General features: G+C 34.0%; 1 protein-coding gene across 3 annotated transcripts in view; it reads right to left on the bottom strand.

Moving 5' to 3' along the window:
- The window catches only part of LOC107041973, a 320,981-nt gene that overhangs the window by 62,729 nt on the left and 234,595 nt on the right, over positions 1-23,657 (bottom strand). For all 3 annotated transcript variants that reach the window (XM_015262811.1, XM_015262812.1, XM_015262813.1), the window contains one exon: positions 8,067-8,195. In XM_015262811.1, coding sequence (XP_015118297.1) covers positions 8,067-8,195 — 129 coding nt within the window. The remainder of the gene's footprint in view (positions 1-8,066; positions 8,196-23,657) is intronic.

Here is a 23,657-nt window from a genome sequence, read left to right as displayed (position 1 = left end):
AGGAATTATTTTTTCATCATAAGTCATAAGTTGCGTGATTTTGACAGGTGCATGAGACAAGCTGCCTTTGCGCAGCTTCTTCGCGAACTTATAATTTTCGATTTGAAAAATCACACTAATCCCCTATACTCACACCCAGACAAATGGTTCTTCTGAATCAAATACAAAACTTTATTTGAATTTTTTTACTCATTTCAAGAATATTCTTGTTAGAAGTGAATAAATTTGTTTACTGATTTCAAGAAAAAGGATTCAGTTATATTAAGCTAACAATTTATTTATCTGAAATAAAGTTTTTATTAAATTTGAAAAAACAATGGTTAGTTCAAAGAAAAAATCTATTTCCTTCAAATAAAGAAATTTTATTAATATAAGAAAACTGTTTCTTTAGTATAAGTAAAGAATTTATTTGGATCAAATAAAAATTTAGTAATAGTAAAAAAAATTTCCTTACTCCTCAACTTTTCTCAGACGTAACGGTCATCACAGCAGTTTAACTGAATTTATCCGAAAAGGAAAGAAAGAACCACATAAAAACAATTCTTTCTGTGCCGACGTTTCGAATTCGCTATGAATTCTTTATCAGGACAATGTATTTAATCTAAAACCAAATTACAAAAGAGCAAAATTTCAACTTGTCATTTTGAACACAGTCAGTAAATTAAGTTATCACAAAGAGTCTAAAACAAAAATAAAATGGCGCAAATAGTTTACCTAGACACCGTTAACCACGGCCACCATAGTGACCGTTACGGCTGGGAGAAGTTGAGAAGTAAGAAAGAATTTAACACTGTTGAATTATTGTAAAGAAAAAATCATTTATTTAATATAAACGAAACTTCGAATAAATTTTTTTATTCAATCTGAAAAAAAATGTCATTTCGTACTATTTAAGGTAGTGGAGGCAGTTTCTGATCAGGAGGTAGTTCTTGATCACTCGGCTATTTATTTATTAAGTGCGAAGTTTGAGTTGAATTGATCAAGAAGGTAGAACCAACAGTGCAAAGAAGAAAATCCCTGCTTTCGCTAGTGATCTCAATTGTGGCAGTGGTACCACTGTAAATTGTCAAAAACAAATGGTAAAAGCGCGCGAACGCGGGAAACGGCCATTTTCGCCGTTTGCTTGTGGAATGAGCTAAGTGTGTACCTGAAGCTTCAGCACTCAAATTTTACCATGTAAGTACCGAATGATCATAAATATGATATAAACCTCAAGTTAAATCATAGGAGAACAACTCAGAATGATAAAAAATAGATGAAAAAATTATTTTCAATAATTACTGTGGTGATCAATAACTGTCGCCTGAATCTAACCTGTCGGTATTTATTGATCGGAGGATTCATGAGTTGTCAGCTCGGATTAATTGAAGCCAACTGACAGTTTTTTAAGAAAATGTCAGTTTAATAATCTGTCAATGTAAATATTCACCTTATCTTTCTCTCATGGTGGTAATTATCGTTGTTGTAACGATGAAAATAGTATCGAAAAATGGTGGGATGCCACGAGTTGATCATTTTTATTATTTATTACCCTTGAATTTGGTTTTTGCTGACCGCAGAGGCTAAAAACTACCTCTGATTATTTATTAATAATAAAAAAAATAATTTAATGATCAGTTAGAGATGAAACAAGTAGGAAATTAAGTCATTATTTTCCTCATCCCAATGATCAGAAACTGCCTCCACTCGTGATGAAAAACTACCTCATGCGACTAAATCGTGATCATAAACTACCGCCCAGGCGGAATTTTCTTAATGTTAATTTTTTATTAATTATTTGATATTTGTAGCTCAAAAGTGGATTTTTAATTGATGTTAAATGTCTGTTTTACACTTTAAAAGAAGTTTCACTCCGTTTTTATTTGCTGTTTTCTCATTTTTCACCTTAACCTGAGCCCGCGGAGCTTAACTGATCAGAAACTGCCTCCGTTACCTTAAATAAACTTATTCATTTGATTCAAATAAATCTTATTTACTTCAAATAAATCGTTGTTCTGGGGAATCAATTTTTATATTTGTATCAACTTGTTTTTCCAATTGACAATTCTGCTTAAAATGTCTAACTCCAAATTTCAGTAATGATTTGCCTCGACATGATTTTCAAATCGAATAAACGTGTAAATGTCAAGGATTTGTTCTTACTGATATGGGAGGAATGCATTTTTTCGAGGTGGGAAACAGGAAAAGAAATGCTTTCCACGCTGGTGATAATCATACCGACGTGTTCGCATAACATTTCTCCAGATCGTTGTCTTATATCGATTCCCCAGTACTCACACATGGAACTTCCATAAAAATACTACAACGTCCCAAGAGTGAGCTATAACTGGAAAATAATTAGCTTTATCGAACAGGGAAGTAAGCACCTCCATTATGCGGTTACCATAAATTATCATGCATAATTAGAATTTATAGTCACACTCAACGTTGCAGCCAAAATTGGACGAAACTTTGATGGACCCTTTGAAGTTTAATTATCGAGGAGCTGTCTAATTCTTTATCCTTAAACAAAAAAAACGTGGTGAGTAAGGTTATTTCGCTTCAGTGTAGTAATTCCTACTAGTAAATTAGCAATATGCTTCCGCATGGGCCTTTCTTGTAGTTGCAACGATTAGAACAATCTATAATATATTGTGACTACCCAGATAGGAAATGAACATGGAAACAGGGATCATCATTCCCGGGACAAAGGCTCGGAAATGCTGAATCGGGGTTGAAACTGAGAAACTTTATTGACGCTTCGTTCGTAAGGTTCGAACAAGGCTTAGTTTCAAGGCCTGATCCAAGCCTTAAGTTATGAAATTTTAAAATTTCAAGGGCACTTTAAACAAAATGTAGTAGTAGCTTCGTTATTGGCGGGGAGCTGCCCAACGTGGTTATTGCATCATGGCGCCACGCCGTAATGTAAATCTGAGCGCGCCGTAGCCACAATTCATTCGGAGAACGGACTATCCCAGCAGCCCCGGCAGCCACAAGTGTGGCAACACCGTGTGAAATATTTCCATGACACGATCAGTCACGTCGCGGCACGGCGCCGTATTTTTCATTTTCAGTTAGCATATAGGAGTGAATTTTCTCTAATTAGGGGCTTTGGCTGTAGTTAGAAATGCCAAAATATGCTTTTAGATCAAAATCAGTGAGGCATACAATTTTTTTTCATATTTTTTTAATGAGTTTTCTCGGAAGTTATACTAACTAAATAGAATTTCACCGGCGCGGCGACGTGGACGCGAGTAACAAAGGGTTAGCAAAATGTATTAATATTCGCCGATATTGTTAAGTTAATTGCCGATTGTTTTATAAGTCTCCCTTTCAATTTGAGAAAAATAATGAAAAAGAATGTAGTAGGATCGATCGCCACTATCAATGAGCGTTAATTGTGGTTGTTAATTGATCAGCAATGCACTGAGAGAAATATTGACATAACGCTACAAAACTTATTTCTAGCGCCAAATATCTCATCTCGTAAGGATGTGCAATTAGTTCAGGCAATTTTTTCTAGGGGAAATCGTCTTCAGAGTTTGTAAAATAGCCCAAGAGTATTTCTGAGGCTCAATATCAACCTTAGTTTCCGAACATTTTTTCCAGAACAGGATTTTTGAAAAAATGAAACTTTTCACACATTGTGTTCATAACAGGTGTATACACCCACCTTCAATCCAATAGTTCAGTCTTATAGCGTTTTCTCGTACACATAAACGTATATGACTTTATTCATTATACTCTAGTTTTTTTGCGACTTTAAAAAATAACGTTTCGGGCAAATAATTGCAAATAATCGAATTAAAAAATTTTTGATTGGTACGACGGCCATATTGGGCGGTTTGAATCCGCGCATTCCTGACATCTAGCAACGGTCCGCTCAAGTGACTACTTGGACCGACTTTACTAGGTTATATGGAAAACATGTGCAGTGTTGCCATATAATCATTAAAGGTTAGACCAACGAGAGTCAAGCGTGAAATTGAATAAAATATTGTTCACAATATTCATTGAAGAAATTTCCGAAAAAATTTATTCAACAATGAAAAATCCGAAAAAGTATAGCAATGCTAAGATTTTCAGCAAAACTGAAAACACGGTTAAATAAAAGTTGCCACGAAAAAAAAATTCCTCGTATCAGGTATACAATATTCCAAAATCAGGAATGTCTGTATTCCGGAATCCGGAATATTATATTCTGGAATCCGGAATAATATCAGAATAATATTCCGGAATGCGTAATATTTGATCCTCAATTCCGGAATAATTTTCCGGGGACTGTATTTTTTGTAAAAATATTTTTTTTTACTCTGGCGAATTTAAAGACCTTCGTATATCATCCATAATATTCTGGATGGCCAGATAGATGACCGAGGCCCCATTGCGCAGCCTTCCTTTTCAAGCCAAATAATTCAATAATAGTTCAGTATAGTGATGCCGCGATGGACTTCATGAGACAATACTTTGGAGAGATGGTCTCGGTCTCAATGAACATGGAATCTTTGTTTTTTTTTCGTTTTTCTCGCCTCAGTCTCCAAATACGCAGTATCGACTCCTCTCACGATGACTCCGAGTCAATTTATCTCATCTTGGTTTCAAGTTTTTCGTGTTTTTTAATGTAAAATCTCGGGTTTTGTCTCAGTTTGTCTCGTCTCGGACTTTTACATATAAACTCAAAAACTGAAACCGAGATGAGATAAATTGACTCGGAGCCATCACGAAAGGAGTCGATACTTCGTATTTCGAGACTGAGACGAGACTAAAAATTTGCGTATTCACTGAGACCGAGACAATCCCTCAAAAGTATTTATTCATGATGTCTCGTAAAGTCTCTCGCGGCATCACTAGTTCAATTAAATTGAATTGAAGATCTTCCTACTATAAATTCACATATATGGTAAGACGCCAAAATTCAAGTCTTGGCGAACATGGTTGGCGCAGGACCAGAAAAATCCCCAAATATAAATTTTCTTCAGACAAAGGGTACGTAATGTACACAAAAACCCAAAGTAGACATTTCCAAATCTGACTTTGCACTTACGCTGTGACAAAAACTGTCGTTCTAACCACGGGAGATAAAATAAAGGGCTTTTACCCGCGTGCTTACAACCCTCACTTTGGACTCGGGTACTCATTCTGCATGTGAGCACGAGTCCTACATTCCAGCTCCCCAGGTTAGGAATAAGGAAATGTGGGGCAAAGTGGAACGTCTGTCATCGGTGAAAATGCCAATTTTTCTGGTTATAAACAAAGATATCAAGAATTAAAGTGAACAAACGTTGTGCTTTGCACCATTTTCCTCTATACTATTCCGACTAATTAGACTATATTAAGTTATATTAACACAAAAAATTGAATACTTTGAATGTATACGATTACAATGCTTCTATTTGGAAGCAGGAAAATCGGAGGAAAAGTCTTACTTACAATGCCACAAGAGCTTCAAAATTATCGGGTATTTCTCGATAAGTTTCTTGCAAAGGAAAGAGTCAAGTCTTTCAGTTCGAAAAATTACAAGCGCGCAATAACACGAGGGATTTTTCTCGAAAAGTCGACGTCATATGTATGTAGCGAACCGTGGAGGAAACACCCTCTTAATTTCCATACAATCAGTATGCTCGCGACTGCGGTAGAAATAATTGTTCCTGTTACGAGAGTGTAAAAATTTTTGTGGAAAAACTGATCGATAAAATTAAGGCAGCCAACATGAAGGTTTATATCCCTAGGATATATGCGAACGAATCTGCCAATTCTGTATACGAAAAATTGCCTCCAAATTTTACAAGTTTGTTTTTTTTATGTTTTATCGGAAAGTATACTCCAAAAGGGGAAAAATGAGCGCAAACGGAGCTCTCTAACTCAATTATTGGCGGAGATATTGAAGATTAATTATTTTTCTCCTAAAAACTTTTTTTTTCAATTCTAATTACGAGCCACTATGGATAACAAAAAAAAATTGAACCCATAGATTTTGTTGGAAATTTTCTCAGCTTTTCGAAAAAAAATTGTTTTCTACGTATTTATGTATTTTGGCCTGGAAAACTCAAAAAGAAAGTTTCAAACGGTCGCTTGGGGTCATTTCCCACTCTTTTTTGTTCTTTATTTTTCTCATCGGAAAGTTCAGAAAATTTCCTAACAAAAACATATTTTTATTTTTGGTGCTTTCACAAACTCAGAGGTGAAATGCAGTAACATGAAATTTCTGGGTCACCATTTTGGTATCAGAATTAACCCTGAATTTTTGACTGTGCAGTATAGAAAAGATAGGTCGTATTGCAAAAAAAATCATTCAAGCATTAATACTTTGTTCAGTTTTCAATTTAAATCTTATAATTAACATGCACTCGATATACATTAGATCTCGATTCAGATCCATATCATGATTATGATGCGAATGGAGTTCATCAGAAGCAAAAATAAACTGAGTCCACATTTTAAATGTTCGGAAAAATTCAAAGATTTTGCATTCTAACAGCCTCTAATGGATGTCTATACTCTTGTACGGAGCTCTCAAAAAATTTTGAAAAAATTTGACATTTCATTTTGAAGTGTCCAGAAGCTCTATAAATGAAAATATTCGCCAAAAATATCATGAATCGTTGGATTTTCAAATTTTTATTCAGAAACTCCCGGCCGTGTACTATGTATAAGCCGAATTTTTAGTAAAACATGGCAACTTTGAGCTTGAATATATAATTGAGGGTAACACTGACCATAAAAAAATCTCACGGGACTTTTTTAAATATACAATCTAAATCATTCTTGATTTTTTTCAGATTTTTCCTAGATCTTTCAAATTTATCATTATGTCGATTTATGCTGGTGCATCGCCGCGCTTACGCCGCGACCAAGGGAATGTTAATCAAGAAAATTTGAGTTATGTTCATACTACTCGACGCTTGAACCATCTATGGTTTGATCTTAATAGGCGAGCACACGCCGATGGCTACTAAAGGAAACTACGTAACTCAGAAAACATTACCAAACTCAAGTGTCTCAAGATTTCGTTCTAAACTCAAGTATCTCAAGAATATTGATTGAAAGTTTGTATCTCAGAGGAGATGACAGAAACCAAGTATCTCAGAGAATATTCAAGACTACGTAACTCAGTAACTCCGATTAAATACCGGCTAATTCGCTCGATGCCTTTACCATTTTCATTTTAATTCCTTGGATAGAGTTCCTGTGGATATTTTCACATACTTCTTTGTTTGGGGCATATTTCTTATCGGTCGTCAAATGTCAAAAAACCAAACCTCTTATGGCTTTGCGAATATTTAATCAATTTAGTAATTGGTAAATTGTTGTCATCTCATTTCTTTCACATTAATTTTTCATGTAGTTGGGTAAGGAAGGGGTTGCTGAATGATTTTGAAATAACTCATTCATTTTATTTAATTGGTTCTTTGCCACTCTATTCATTAATATCTACCAGAAACTTTTCAATTATTGATATTAGTTTTTCGGCATTAGCGTTCTGTATGGGCGGGTAATTAGGGATCAGCTAATCCTCATCCTTAAAAGGTTGATAGGTTTGATTCACAGGCACCATGAACGATTTCCTGAAGCAACAAAAAACACTGCAACAATTTGGAAGCAAAGGATTGGTAGCTCTGACTTTTATCCATAAGTTACTAACGAAACTAAACAAAGATTAATCAGTGTTTCTGAATTTTCATTGAGATACTTGGTTTCTGTCATTCCCTCTAAAATACAATGTTTCAGTCAATACTTGTGAGATACTTGAGTTTAATACGAAATATTGAGATACGTGGTTTTGGAAATGTTTTCTAAGTTCCGTAGTTTCCTTTAGAAGCCAAAAAAGTAATTCTAAATAATCCTCCAACTAATAAGATGAAATGATGATTTGCCCCTTCGCGAATAATAAAAATGAGAGCTCCTGATATGAATTTGAAAAACTCCAAGATATTTATATGGGGTGAAGGGAAAAAGTCATTGATTTTTTCCCTACGGAAAAGAAAGGTACGAATATGGACTGCGTGGTTTTGGAACGAGACGAGAATGAGTAACCTTGTGACAGCATTTGTTTTATATCATGGAATTTATCGATCGCATGCCCTCACCTGGGACAGAAAACCAGCAACGTCGATGGCACTGTTGACACGAGGCCTCGAGGCTCTTGGCCACGCCATACCTCCAGTTCCACCAGTGCTGTCCAGGGAATCCACGCGATGGCTCGACCAGTGCAGATGCTGTAAATTTTATTCTTCTACTAATCTCTTTCGTAATAAACACCACCACACATATCTCAATTCTAATATCGTAAAACGACTCGAGTCGAAAAAATAAATCCCAGTTTATTTGTCAATTATCTCGGTAATGAGCACATTTAGACAAAAATTCAAATAATTTTTTTTGAAAAGGTCAGAATACAGTCCAAGAAAAGTTCTTTGATATTGTTTTCTGGCGTCACTGATTACTGAGATGATCCAACAATTAATACATGGGTCATGGAGACTCGACTCGTTTTATCTTTTTTTTTTTATTCTTGACATGAAATACAACCCTCACATTTTCATGATTGAAATGTGCGATCGGTTCTGACGTCTCAGCAAGACTCTCCGCACTTCGGCTCACCTTTACGAATATTTTTCGATTGTCAGTAATAATGCATACCTTTCTTTATTCTATCCTAAAGTACTTGTAGTTTCTAGCAGAGGAATTTAATGCGTCATTTTAGTTGACTATTTTACAACAAAAAATTGTAATAACAAATTAGCAAATATAGTTATAGTTTTTCTAATGTAAAAAAATACTCAGAACAATGTGCCGCACACAGAAGAAATAACTCTGTGAGTTTATTTTATACTTATTCTAGAATTCGTGGATCAGAATTGTTCTTGTATTGGAAGTATTGGAGATACGAAAAATTGACGATAAGGATGAGTTAATTTGTCAGCTCCTGGAACCGGTAGTTGAATGTAATAATACGTTATATTGGAGAGGTCTCGGGCGACTGATAACATTCGATTTATTGATTGAGGTCGAGGAGATAGCTTCAACCTTGGAACGTATGAGCTTTTAAAACATTTAATGTTTACATTACGCGCTAGAAGGATGAAAATCACAATTCGAGAAATAGTCAATAGGGAGTATTCAACAATTACGTTACGATTTCTTTTGACATTCTGCTTTCCAGTCACAAGCCGTCATAAACGCAAGACTCCCCCCTCCCTCGATTAATGTGAAAAATAAAATGGAAAATAGAAGTGGAAAGAAAAATCTGGAAAAAAATTGAATACAAGCGCCATCAATTATTTTCTTTATTAAGACCCGGTTGCACCAAGCCCTGTTCTCCAAATAAACCCCAAGGTAAAATTTATCCTCGGGGTCAATTATATCGTAAGGGTCATAATTTTTCAATATTTGACCCGAAGAATAATTTTTTATCTATCCTGTAGCCCCATTTAAATTAACACTGATTTTACCTTGGGATTAAATTTTATTTTTTATTCCTGGGATAAATTTGAGATACTCTCCCGGGTAAAATAATTCATCAAACATCCAAATTTACTTTTTTCTGATCTGACGTTTTCGTTACCCGAAGCTGCTGCAACCGGGCCTTAATGTCAATAAATACATATAACTTATAACATTGTCATCACAACATTAAGGTATTTATGACGTATTCAGGGGAGGTCGAAAAAAATTCAAGAAATTTTTGATTTGTTTTATATTTATTCTTTGATTTTTGCAAAATTCAGAATCAATGAATGAAATCAGAATGGATGAAATACAGGCATTATTCTAAAAATGCATTTTAACAAGAGCTCTTATGGGAATCCGGAACAAAATATGAAATTTTTTTAAAAAGTCGCCATTTTCCTGAAATTTCGCACTTGGATGGTGCTTACAGGAAGGAATATAAAAAAATCCAAGTGGCCTAGGAGAATTGTTTAGAAGGGATAATGAAAAAATCCATAAAAAATAGAAATTCTGCTTGCGCAACTTGAAATAGCGATAACGTCGAGGTTAGAAATCGTATGGAGGGGTAAGCGCGGCAAGTACGAATGGAGTTGTGATGATACATTTAACTATGGGAAGGAACATAACAGCTGAGTGAATCAATGCTGCCAACTTGTACCTCGAACGGCACGACGTTGTCACTTTTTCTATCCATATTAATTATTTCCCAATTATCCAAAACACAAGCTAGAAAAATAAAAGAAGGCTTGAAATATGTGGGACAAAATAGAAAAGTTATAAAAAAAATATTACGAACACAAAAATGGTCGAAATAGATTAAGAAATTATAATTGAAATATCATTTTTCTTTGTTCAGCGATTGGTTTTCTGTGAGAGAATAATAACTTCCCTTCCGTCTCACCTCCTACATGGCCACCCCGCCATAAATACCTTAAGAATTACAACTGACGACTACTGGGCGAACTCCTCCCCTCACCGTCACACATCGTTACAACATTCAAGACCCCCCCCCCACGCCCTTAATTGCGTGACGTAATTGTTGAATGTTCACATAGACATTGTTCTCAGCATAGATGAATCCTGGAGTAATGCTGAAAAACGTAATGCACGGAATTTAATTGAGTTCATTGTTTGATTGTTTTTTTCGTACCTCCAATGACTTTGTTCAACGTGAAATGGTGTGAACACCATCAACTTTATATAAGCATATGATTTGGCCATACTTTTATTCTAGTATTCTCGTAATACTATTAGAATAGATTGATTAATTTCGTGAAAATAAAATCACATGTGTCGAAGTGTTACAAGCGTGACTCCAAAAAACTTCTTCAAAAGTGCTGACAAGTGCCTAATGGTGATAATAAAGAAATTCAAAAAATTTGTTTTCTATTCATGTAAAGAGTAAAGTTATCAACTCGAGGCATTTTGTGCATTCATTGTCAGTCGAGATTTGTCTCAGGTAGTATATTGTGCCGAAGTTTAATACTGCATTATAATTCACAAGCGGACGCACCGTTTCCCGACATCAATCGACCCACGTGGATAGTCAGAGAATGATGTGACAACCAGTGAATTATTGCTAGTAAATCCGGAACATATATACTCACTTTGTTTCAGTCGATACGTGTTTTTTACGGCGGTTCGAGGCGTTAGAATTGACTCGAAAATTCCAATTTCCATGTTTGAATATTTGTTATAAGTAAAGAAATAAAAATCCTGATGCTAATTAAGGTAGTTTTTCACGTTTTATGTGACCCGACCGGTTCCAGACTTCTCTAGGTTTCAGCTGTTCGGTCGATCCCAGAATTTTAGTCTTCAGCTATTTAGATTTCTCCTCTATCGATCTGACATATTTATTCTCAATAGAAGGATATTTGGGAACTGAATATTCAATGCGAAGGTTTATGTGAAAATGACTCATTTGATATATCTTGTTTATTGGAAAAAGAAAAAATGAATTGTTCATTTATTTAGTGAATTCTCATTTGGAGACAGTAGGAAACAATAGACAGTAAGCCTAGTTTACAACTATAGCACAGATGTAGAATGACCGTCATTTTTCCTTTCGGTCAGATCAGACGTAAATGATCGGTTTCTGACCGGTTTTTGATCCTGACCGAATTTTGTATGCAAAATTACCGTTACAGTTGAGCTGTGTTAGATGGAGGAAAATTTTTGAGAAAAATTATCCTACCGTTCTATAAAAGTGTATGATGAGTCATCGTTTCCTCATTTCTATCCCGAAATTTAGTAAAAATTAATATATGATGATCAAATTCAAAAATGAATTGAATTGAATTGAATGATCAAAAATTACCGTGCCGGTAGAGTAAAAATTGCTGTACCGGCAGGGTAAAATTTACCAATCGTTCTAGAATTTTCGTTGTTATCTATATAAACATTATTAGGCTGGTAGGGTAAAATTTATTATGCGTCAGGATAAAATTTCTCTAACGTAAAATAAAATTTGATCATCATATGTTAATTTTTACGAAACTTTGGGATAGAAATGAGGAAACGGTGACTCATCATACACTTTGATAGAACGGTAGGATAATTTTTATCAAAAATTTCTCTCCATGCAGACGTGAGCCAAAATAAACAAAAATCGTCTATACACTGTGTACCACGACCGATTCTTTTACTTCGAGGGTATTGAAGAGGATGCATTTTGAAGTGGAAAGTTTCCTTTTCACTTTTGTATATGAGCACTTTTTTTTATCGGTCCTTTTTTTCTTTTAATCTGTTACTACTAATGTCTGGGGCGGATATTTATTTTTTACAATTGTTCAAATTTTTTCCCCTTTCTTTTCTTTTCAGTACGTTTGATGCTCACATCCCGAGTAGAAATTTCGTCGGTTTATCATCAGTTACCTATCAGTTGCAACCGACATGGTCACCGGTTCCACATAGGTTTCAACCTACAAGGAACTCACGGAAACGTCACGCAGTTATTTATATACGTAGAAAAAGAAAAAAAAATTACATTTTCGGTGAGTGGTCACCCATCCAATTCCGAACCGTATTCGATGTTACTTAACTTTGATGATCGTCTGCTGTGCTGAAGTCCAAGTCCACTATCCTGTAATTCTTGTGAATATAACATTCCGATATGCCAGATAAGGCGAGGATTCGCATTCTTTGACGATTGACTTATGATTATTATGCCTAAACCTTAATTCTGACCCTTATTTTTTACCTTTATTTCTGACCATTATTGCTGGCTCTTATTAATGAACCTTATTCCTGACCCTTGAGACCCTCAATTTTGACTTTCCATTCTGACCCTCGTGACTCTTATTTCTGACGTGTATTTTTGGCTCTAATTTCTGACCCTCGTGACCCTTATTTCTGACGTCTATTGTTTATCCCCCTTTCTGACCCTCGTGACCCTTATTTCTCACGTCTATTGCTTATCCCAATTTTTGACCCTCATGACCCTTATTTCTGACGTCGATTGTTTATCTCCATTTTTGACCCTCATGACCCTTATTTCTGACGTGTATTTTTGACTCTCATTTCTGACCCTCATGACCCTTATTTCTGATGTCTATTGTTTATCCCCATTTTTGACCCTCATGACCCTTATTTTAAACGTATATTTTTAACTCTCATTTCTGACCCTCGTGACCCTTATTTCTGATGTCTACTGTTTATCCCCATTTTTGATCCTCAACCCTTATTTCTGATGTGTATTTTTCACTCTCATTTCTGACCCTCGTGACCCTTATTTCTGATGTCTACTGTTTATCCCCATTTTTGATCCTCAACCCTTATTTCTGATGTGTATTTTTCACTCTCATTTCTGACCCTCGTGACCCTTATTTCTGATGTCTACTGTTTATCCCCATTTTTGATCCTCAACCCTTATTTCTGATGTGTATTTTTCACTCTCATTTCTGACCCTCGTGACCCTTATTTCTGATGTCTACTGTTTATCCCCATTTTTGATCCTCAACCCTTATTTCTGATGTGTATTTTTCACTCTCATTTCTGACCCTCGTGACCCTTATTTCTGACGTCTATTGTTTATCCCCATTTGTGACCCTCATGACCCTTATTTCTGACGTGTATTTTCGACTCATTTCTGATCCTCATGACCTTTATTTTCGACACTAATTCCTGATCCTTATTCCTGACTCTCCTGACCCTTATTTCTGATCCTTATTTCTGACTGTTGCTTTTGACCCTTATTCAGTGTACTGATGAGTTCTCGACCAGTTATGCCCGGCTGGACTTGGATAATTGAATGCCGTTAACACTTTATAAGGGACAAATAAGTTACAAACGGGTTGAGCTACGTGAGTTAGTGATCGGTGGTGAATTCATCTGTAACCGACAATAATCGTTCCTACGAGTATTGTTGCGTTTGGAACCTACGGGTTATACGTCAGGTACAACCTACGAGTCAGTAACCCGCAACAAACTCATAGGTTCCCAATGCACGTTGGGGGCTCCCGACGAAATTTCTACTCGGGATATGAAACCATCCTACGGCCACACTCCCCCCCCCCTTCTTGCCCTATCGCGCCGACAATAATTTTCCAAAAAGCGGGAAAAAAGTGCTCAAATCCTAAAGTGAAAGGGGAATTTTTTACTTTAAAAAGCACCCTCTTCAATACCCTCGTAGGTAAAAGATCAGTGGTGGGACACCCTGTATAGTTGAAAATTGACCATCATTTTTAGTTCTGCCATTTTTGGACTATTTTTTAAGGCTTCGATCGAAAATCTTTTTAATAGAATAAAATAAAATAATTTATTATTATCATTTATCATTTTATCACGCACGAACAAATTTTATAGAAAACCCGATTGAATTCGTTAGAAAATTCTATTGAATTTCTATTAAACTTTCTATTAGTTTTTGGCTGATTCTATTGACATGTTCAATAGAAAATATTCAATAGAAAAAGTCAGCAGAATTCGATTTTTCTATATAACTTATTCTTTTCATATATTTTCTATAGAATTTGCTCGACTCGAATTTTCTAAGTTTTTTTCATTCTATTTTTCTTTTCTCCTCATCAAGAAAATCAAACGAAAAAACTTAGAAATTTTGAGCCGAAGAAATTCTGTAGAAAATATCTCAATAGAATAAGTTACATAGAAAAATTGAATTCTATTGACTTTTTCTACTGAATATTTTCTATTGAACATTTCAATAGAATCGGCCAAGAACTAATAGAACAGTTCAATAAAAATTCAATAGAATTTTCTGACGAATTCGATAGGTTTTTCTATTAATTTTTTTCATCCGTGATTCATTAATGATTATCAGTGGCCCTGTTCTCAATTACATAGTGTTCGAAAAAAATTGAAATTTCATGGACAGTTGACTAGTCATTTTCAGAACAGTGTCACTGAATGCAATTTCATGTGCAATGCAAAATCATGAACTGAAATTTGCAGTTCTCATTGACTTTTCCTCGAAATTCAGAATTTTCAATGAGGAAGTTCCTTGAAATTGCAGTGGAACTTGAATGTGATAAAAATTTCGAAAATTGCACTGAAAATATCGGCTAAAAACTATTAACCGTGTAGAAATCTCTGGACTAGTACTCGAAAATTGAGGGTCATCTATATAGACGGAAGTTGACGATCAAAATTGATTCGGTCATTTCATGCCTATGGTCAATCATCATTTTTTTCTGACATATGGTCAGATCCTTGGCGCGGTAATTACCGATTATAACAGTGGTCATTGGCGGTTATTTTTGTCACTCACATCTCTAAACCATACATAGTAAAAAATCCGGTGTAAACTTCTTGGGATACCGTTTGGTGTCAAATTAACACCAGATTTTACATGCGATGTCCTATGGTACGGTGGAATTTTAACACCGCAACTCCACGCCAAAAACGGTGTGGACTCATTGAGACACCGATCGTTGTCAATTTAATACCAAATTTTTCACAGTGTAGGCATCAATGTCTAATTACAACAAAAATTGAAAAGATTGACAAATTGTAATATTTTGCACGATTATGTTAAAATTCTTCTGGTAATGGTTAACAACTCCCTCTGTACCAATCGGGTCACTCTAAGGATTTAGGATAGTAGAAAAAAGCAGTAGTCGGACAATTGCCTTTGTTAAAATATCCAGAACCAAATTTCTCGGAAAATTTGTACCAGAGGGGAAAAAACAAAATATATATATATATATATATATATATATATATATATACATATAAACCAGGAAAAAAAACAAAAGATGTGATTCACTGTTATTGTAATTGGAAAAGCTTGACAGTTGATATTTGATAAATGATTGTTATTCGTTGGGTGAATACTTGTGATCTTGTGTGAATACTTGCTGTTCAAAATGATCATAGCAGTGTTTGCAGTTGGAAATTCATTCCTTGATTATTCAGAAGTGCACTTCATTACATTTTGCATTTTATTTTTAATTCATTGGATTTTTTATGTCGTTTATTTTCTAGCAATTAATGTATTGTTCAAGGACGAAGGCAAGTGTAATTATGGACTGTTTTGCAGACATACATTTGCAGATGTACACACTGTTATTCCAAACATACACGTTGTTTTTTTAAGCCAACAATTTTTTCCTGTACACAAAATTTTATACATGACAGTTTTCCATATGTTCACGTATGAAAAAATCCTATAGGATTTCCTATACGATATCCTGTAGGATTTCCTATCGGAAATCTCATGGAGAATTCGAACATTTTCTGTACGATTTTTCAGATAGGATTTCCTATCGGATTTCTTATAGGATTCTCTATCAGGTTTTTCCTATTGGATTTCCTACAGGATGTCTTACAGGATTTCCAATAGGATATTTTATGAGATTTTCAGTAGGACTTCCTATGAAATTTAGTGCCATAAGGGTCAGAATGAGCGTCAAAAGAGTCGTATGGGAGTCAACCACTTGAGGGTCATATAAGGATCATATGAGGGTCATGTGGAGACCATATGGGGTTCATATGGGGATCATGTGAGAGTCATATAAGGGCTATACGTGTCTCATATGAGGCCATATGAGGATCACATGGAGACATACGGGGGTCCTACAGAGATCATATGGGGGTCATATGAGGATCAAATGACCTTCATATGACCCTCATATCGTGCCCATATAATCTTCATATAATCCACATGTACCCCCTATATATGACCCCATAAGACTCTGCTATGATTTCCATATGACGATCATATGACATCCACATGAACCCCGTATGACCCCTAGATGACCCCCACATGGTCTCCACCTGAAACTTTTGACCCTCATTGACCCTTATGCCCCTAAATTTTATAGGAAATCCTGTTGAAAATCTCATATGAATTCCTATAGGATATCCTATAAGAAATACAATAGGAAAAACCTGACAAGAAATTCTATAGGAAATCCTATCTGGAAAATCCTATAGGAAATGTTCGAATTCTCCATAACATTTTCTCATGTGTGATTCATCTCCTCTAATCCCAATGACACCGGCACATACATGAACTACACATACTCAGAGAAAAATCGACATAATGACAAAAATAATTTCTTGAGTGGAGAACATCGCATGCTCAATCGCATGATCAATTTATGGTAAGTTTCAGACAAGAAATCGGTGCTATTCGGACTACAGGAGGATGATACTAGACAGTGATATGGATAATACTGGTGGATAATATGATGAGGATGATACTGGATGATATTTTTTTGGAAATTAGATGATATTCCTGAAGAAATAAAGTAAGTTTGAGAGAAGGAAAAGATGTTACTGCTTTTCTTCAAACTCATTGCGATTGAGAGCAAGTGACGGTTATATTATAGATATATCTGAAGATTCTCCCCTGTATAAATTCTGTATTCATTCAATATGAAAGTCTCTAATCCATGATTCATTGAATCGAAGATTTGAGCATTGTTAGTAATTTTTGCATCTTTTGGCTCGAAATTAATGAGTTCTTGAGGTAAAAAATTGTCACTTTATCACCAAGTGTTCGTGTTCAAGTCATGAACATTTCACAGGGTTCCTACACGGTTTTACTCATTATGCAGAATTCTTATGCCAATCATTTTATCCTTAAGAGATGAAATATTTGAAACAAGAAATTAATTTTGTGGCATTATGTCGATATTTCTCTCCATGTAAGTCTGCAAAACAGTCTAATTTTCTCCGCGTTGTCTGTTTTTGTTTGTGAAGTAAATGCAAGAAATATTGAGATGTTTTGATTTTTCAGGGGCAGTTTCGTATAATTGTGAGCCATTTGGATAAAGTATCGAAAACTCTAGAATCATATCCGTGACAGGAACAATATGTAATCTGTAATAGCCATATTTTGAGGATATCCAGGTATCTTTTCCACTTTGGTACAGACCACACTATTAGATTCAATCATCAAATTTGTCAATTGAATTGCGTAAGAAAAATGTGAAAAAAATCATGAGCGTCATTAAAATTACATTTTATACAGAATCATTATTTTTTTAAACATTTATTATTCATAAATAAATAATTGAAATTATTTAAACTTTCGGAAACCTTGTTTTTTTTGGCATTAAATCGATTTCCGGCAAAATTCTGAATATGAATAAATTTTTATGATCGAAAATTAATTGTTCACAAGTTATTTCATCAGCCTCCCTCCAAAAGTAAATTTTCAAATTTTTTTTAGATTTTTAAAGTATTTTTCAACGGTTCAATATCGCGATTCAAATTCAGATCTGCAAAGTTTAAATAATAAAATCATTGTAAAAAGTTCGGAAACGTTGGGTCAAATGGGGCTCAAATGAAAGCTCTGACGTTCGACTGCAGAAGTACACTGTTGAAAATTTTCGTCAATTACTACTGAAATTTTAAGGAATTTCGTCATTGAAAATTCAGAATTTCATGGAAAAGTCAAAGAGAACTGTAAATTTCAGTTCCATTTTTCTCTGAAAATAAATAGAAAATGAGAAAATTCCGGTCAGTATACTTTGGAATTTTCAAGACAGTGAAATTGAATGCAATTTACGGGGAAAAATCATGAAATTTCAGATTTCACTGAAAATTCTAGGTAATTGACACTGAATATTCATATTAGATTGGAAATTTAAATAAATTGAGGAATTCTCGTCTTTATGCTGCTTAAAATTCTGGAGTTTTACTGAACTTTCAGTGGAACCTGAAATTTCATGATTTTTCTTTCCTAAATCGCACTCAGTGTCACTGTCCTAAAAGGCAGTGGTCAACTGTCCATGAAATTTCTTTTTTTTTCTAACAGTGTAGAAAAGCATTTCACTGGAGAAAAAGTAGACAAAGTACTTGGATATCCTTAATGTTTTTTTTTGCATGACTCTCCCCACATCCTTGCTGAAATAAAAAGAAGAAAATTAAGAAAAAGGTTCATTAAGGAAAACAAAATTCTTAGCGCCATTATCAATATAATTCTTATTTATTCATTAAATCGACCATATGGTAATTATAAAGAGCATAGTAATAAAGAGCGAAGTACAGGAATGTTCACAAAACATTATTGGAAATTGAATAATGGAGTAGTTTGCCTCATTTTATCTGTTTTCAATCAAAATGGTTGCAAAAGGTTTTATATAATGCAATGGTGAGAGTAAATTTCTACAAAAATAAAATGAATCGAGTAAATGTTGAACAAAAGGTTTTAAGTAACAAAATAATTATACACAGAATAGGAGAAATCAATCTATGAGATTATTTAGAATGTTCAGAAGGTTATTTATAAAAATAATAACGAAAATTCGGATTGCCAACTGACAACAATTTTTCTGATCACGTCTCTCCTGAACATCCTAATACAACGAACGATAGTAAAAAATTAGAGGGGAATCCTGAAAATCCAAATTCGAACGATAAAAATTATACATTTACAAAATCAGAGAAAGAGTACTTCTACTACCTTAATTAGTCAACTTGGCATTTGTCATTTACAGCATAAAATGCGAATGAAACAGTTAAAAAAAGAAAAAAAAATACTGTCATCATGAGTTTAATCCGCTCAACGTAATTAAGATTTTGAGTTTCTTTGATTTTTAAGTGAAATTTCATCAGTACCGATGGTCACGCGACGTCCGCCCTGTGCAGTAGAGCAAATTGGCAGCCGCACTCTCTTGGCTCACGTGTTCTTCTTGGATAGTGAAAGCACTGGTCCAATACTCCACAGCCCCCTCCCCCGCACTGCATCACCATATCCGACAATGAAGTCATTACCTTTTTTTTATTTGATTTTCAATTTTCACGTGCCCATTTTTTTTATTCATTTATTTTTCGTCACCCGTCCGACGAAGACAGATAATTCGGTAAAAAAGAGAGAGACAAGGTAGGTATAATTATTCTGTTTTTTCCTGTGCTGATTGATTTGTTAATAATTAAAAATCACTTATCAATGGAGAGAAAAAATTTATTGCATTCTTGAAATTGAAAGTTAGAGTCATAAAATGCCGTGGGAAAAAATGAATAAATGTTTTCTCTCTGATTTATAGTGAATAGAAGGTTATAATATGGATGTTGAAAATTTGAACAAGTTTCACATGTCTAATTTCGTAATTTTTTGTTTCACACGAATGGAAAAATAACGGATTTTTATATTCATTTATTTTGACGACATTGAAGTACTTTGCACATTTATGCATTACACATTTCAAAAGTTTCACTTTTGCACTGAATTACGCAAGGGTAGGAAACACAGGTGTCTAATTTTTCGATTAAAATGTTTAGGAGATTTTGTGTATTCGCGTCCTATTTTTGCTTCTGTATGGAAGCATTGAAATCGTTTTATTTTCAGATTTTCGAATTTTGCTTGAAAATTATGTAGAATCTCGAAAACTATTCAGCCAATTTTAATTTTTTTTTTCAAAATATTGGTCTTGATATCTTCTATATCAACCAATCAAAATATGCATAGCCGTTCGTACAAAGTTTTCAAAATATTTCCATGTTTCGGTTTTCGCGCAAAATGTCTGTTCGCACTGAAACTAGAAAAATTGACATATTAATTTGAAATTTGGCATGAAGTTTCTTTTGAGTACTATAATCTTTCGCATTGAAGATGGGCTGAAACGGATGGTTAGTTCAGGGGATATTCAACTTTACATCGAAATCTATTTTCTTAAATATGTCAAAAACTATTCAGCGATTCCATTTTGTTTACCTAGAAAAGGGGGCGCGCTATGCGCACGCATGTTTGGCTAGTGATTTATACATAATATTTTTGATAATTATGTATTCATTTATCCACTAAAAAGTACGGAATGTCCGTTTTTATTATGTTTAGATTTGAGAAAAAAATTGTGAAATGATTTTTAACAATCCTCACGATGAAAAATTCAAATTGTAAGGCTTGTGAAATTAGGTGTATCTCACAGTGAAATTGGTCCCATTTTGCAAGTGTGAAAATGTAAGCTTTTGCTAAGAACTGTCCACCAATTTTCGTGTCAATCCTCTATTAACAAACGGGTGAAATATTTTCGGTCAGCAATCTATTTCGTCAAGCCTATTTTGACCTTTCAATGCCAAGCATATGCTAAACTTAAGAAAAACAGATCGTGAATCTGTTTAAATAACAGTGGCCGAGTGATCACTCAATTTGGAAGAAGAGTGAGAAATCAAGGAGCCCTATAAGCCAATACTTTCGAATGTCAATAAATATTGGAAATAAACAATAGTAAGAACGCTCGGATGTATCCACTCTTCCCTTGTCACAAGGATGCATCCGAGGGTTGTTATTACGGTTCATGTAACAGTTGTATAATGCATAAATGTGTAAAATTGATACGATTCATCCGTGAAAATTCGGAAACGTGCAGAAACCAATTGTTAATAAATTTTTATTTTCCCTTGCTCTTCATTTTATATCTTTTAAAACGATTGATACTTCATATTCACTATAATTCATTTATAAAAGATAACGATCAAGGAATACGTCCTCTAAATATACAATTGTGATCTGGATGTGATACTACATAGTCGATATTCGCAGTATTTCTTATCGTAGTATCAATTCAATGGCCAATTACTGCTACTGACACTTCCCCGCTCAGGGCAGGATATAGAACGATTGGATACGTCTAGATAAGCTTGAAAAAGCCATTTCCAAACTCAGTAACAATTATAATTATTCTACTATAACAAGACGGTGAATATTTTGTGATTTTTTAACAAGTGTTTTTGTATTCAAATACTTTGTGTGTAGAATTTAATTTCATATTGTGGATAATTGTATTATAAAAACCTATTTCTATATCTTTAGTTTTTCGTCTTCCGTGTAATCGTGATGTTTAATTTTTATGAATCTAGACGTAGTGTAGTTTCTCAATTGAAATGGCTGCATTGACTCAACAATTCGTATTATTGATCGTTTTTTAGTAGAACATTTCTGTAATAAGGTATACAGGCCAGTCATGAGAAAATTAAAAAGAAATTTTTGGTAACTCTGAAAATTTTCTACGAAAAATGTAATTTTATGTTTTTTGCGCATCATGAGACTGTTGAAATTCTGTCTTAAGTGCCCATGTAACTTCGACGGTAGTTACTATCAGACTAGAAAATTTAAATCCAATTTTTTTCTAGAGTAAATCGATCATTTCTAAAACATCAAATTTGTATTTTTTTTGTCAGTTTCATTTGAATCAAATTTTTACGTGGTTCATAACGATATTAGACAGGCTGTAAGCATTCGATTCTTTCAGAATAATCCTTTCACGCTATACTGACAGAAAAAAATAACGTTATCAAGAGAATTTTATTTGAACCAACTATCATTTGGTGGTTAATTTTCAAATAAACATGATTTCACAGTGAATACCGGTTGTCTCTTCTGGAGATATATGTTATTGGGAAACATTCAACTTCTCTAGAATTGAAGTTACTTTTATTTATCGTAATAATGAGAGTATTTGATTTCTTTCTAGTCAAAAGTTTGCTAACTCCAGAAATTCGTTGGTTTACTCAAAAATCAAAATTATTCTCATGACTAAATACGTTGTTACCTCAATCAACAGGATTATACGTTGTTCCAAGTTAATTATAATTGAAGTGAGCATCTCGTCTGTCGAATCAGGATGAATATTGTTACGCGGTAAAAGCTTTGAGATTATAGTAAGATGTCGTTGAGTTGAAAGAAGTTTATATTTCTTGACTAAAAAACATCGCATCAGTTTACAATAACAGAATCACAGATTATGGCAATTCAACACAAACTTGGATATCATAAATTTCGTTCAATGCGATGTACGGAAAGCTCAATTTAAACATCCACTTCATTCGAGAAAACAAGATTCAATTCATTCCTCATTGCAATCATCTCGTAGGTACGAATTTTTTATCAATTCATGAAAATAGAAAATTTCTCGAATGGAAATTATATTAGGTTAAAAAAAATATAACTTTTCCATTTATGTGGTGAATACATGTTTCTTAAGGCCAAGGACTGTTTTATTTAATTCAAGTTAAGGTATTTCAAGGAGAAATAATTGATATTCACCATAAGATCTTATTTATTTGAAATTGGTTCAAATATACAATACTTGTTCCAAGAAAGAAATATCTCAAGAAATAGTACATTACGCAACTAGTGCGGAAAGCAGGCGGTTACTCACGAGGGCGGCGCAGCCGCCCGACTGCGCAAGACTGCCCGCAAGACTGAAGAAAAAAGATCACATTTATTTTAAAAAATAATTATAAAAAAGTGTGATTTAAAAATTATNCCACTGAAGAAAAAAGATCACATTTATTTAAAAAAATAATTATAAAAAAGTGTGATTTAAAAATTATGCGGAACTTCTGGAGAAAAAATTAATTATATTCATTGAATATGTAGTTCAAAAAACTTGTAAAGTATTTTTAATTGAAAAAAATTAATTATAATAATTACAAAATACAATTTTTAAAAATCATTAAGAATTCGCAAAAAAAAGAAAGTTATAATTATAAAAAAATATGATACAAAACGTAATATTTTTCTATAGAAGTTGTTGGTAGCGTCTGATTTTTGACCTTTTGGGCATTTTCTAAAATATCTGATGGAAGATTTTCGTTGTTGTTATCAAAATCATCATAACGGATTCTCTTCTGCGGAGTTTTTGGCGATCCTGCTGTTGCTTCATTGGAGAATATTTTATTTCCATTTTCTTCAAATGTCACATCACCAATAAACTCCTCCTCATCAGTAAATAAATTCTCCTCACTGCCTAACTCTTCATCACTATCAGGAATTATACGATTTTGGCTCATTTTATCTGCTTCGAAAATCACCTTTT

This window comes from Diachasma alloeum, unplaced genomic scaffold, assembly GCF_001412515.2.
Source record: "Diachasma alloeum isolate Michigan unplaced genomic scaffold, Dall2.0 Dall_scaffold_00396, whole genome shotgun sequence".
NCBI classification, from domain to species: domain Eukaryota; kingdom Metazoa; phylum Arthropoda; class Insecta; order Hymenoptera; family Braconidae; genus Diachasma; species Diachasma alloeum.
Note: the sequence above shows the minus strand (reverse complement) of the source record. Positions and strands in the feature narration are given on the sequence as shown.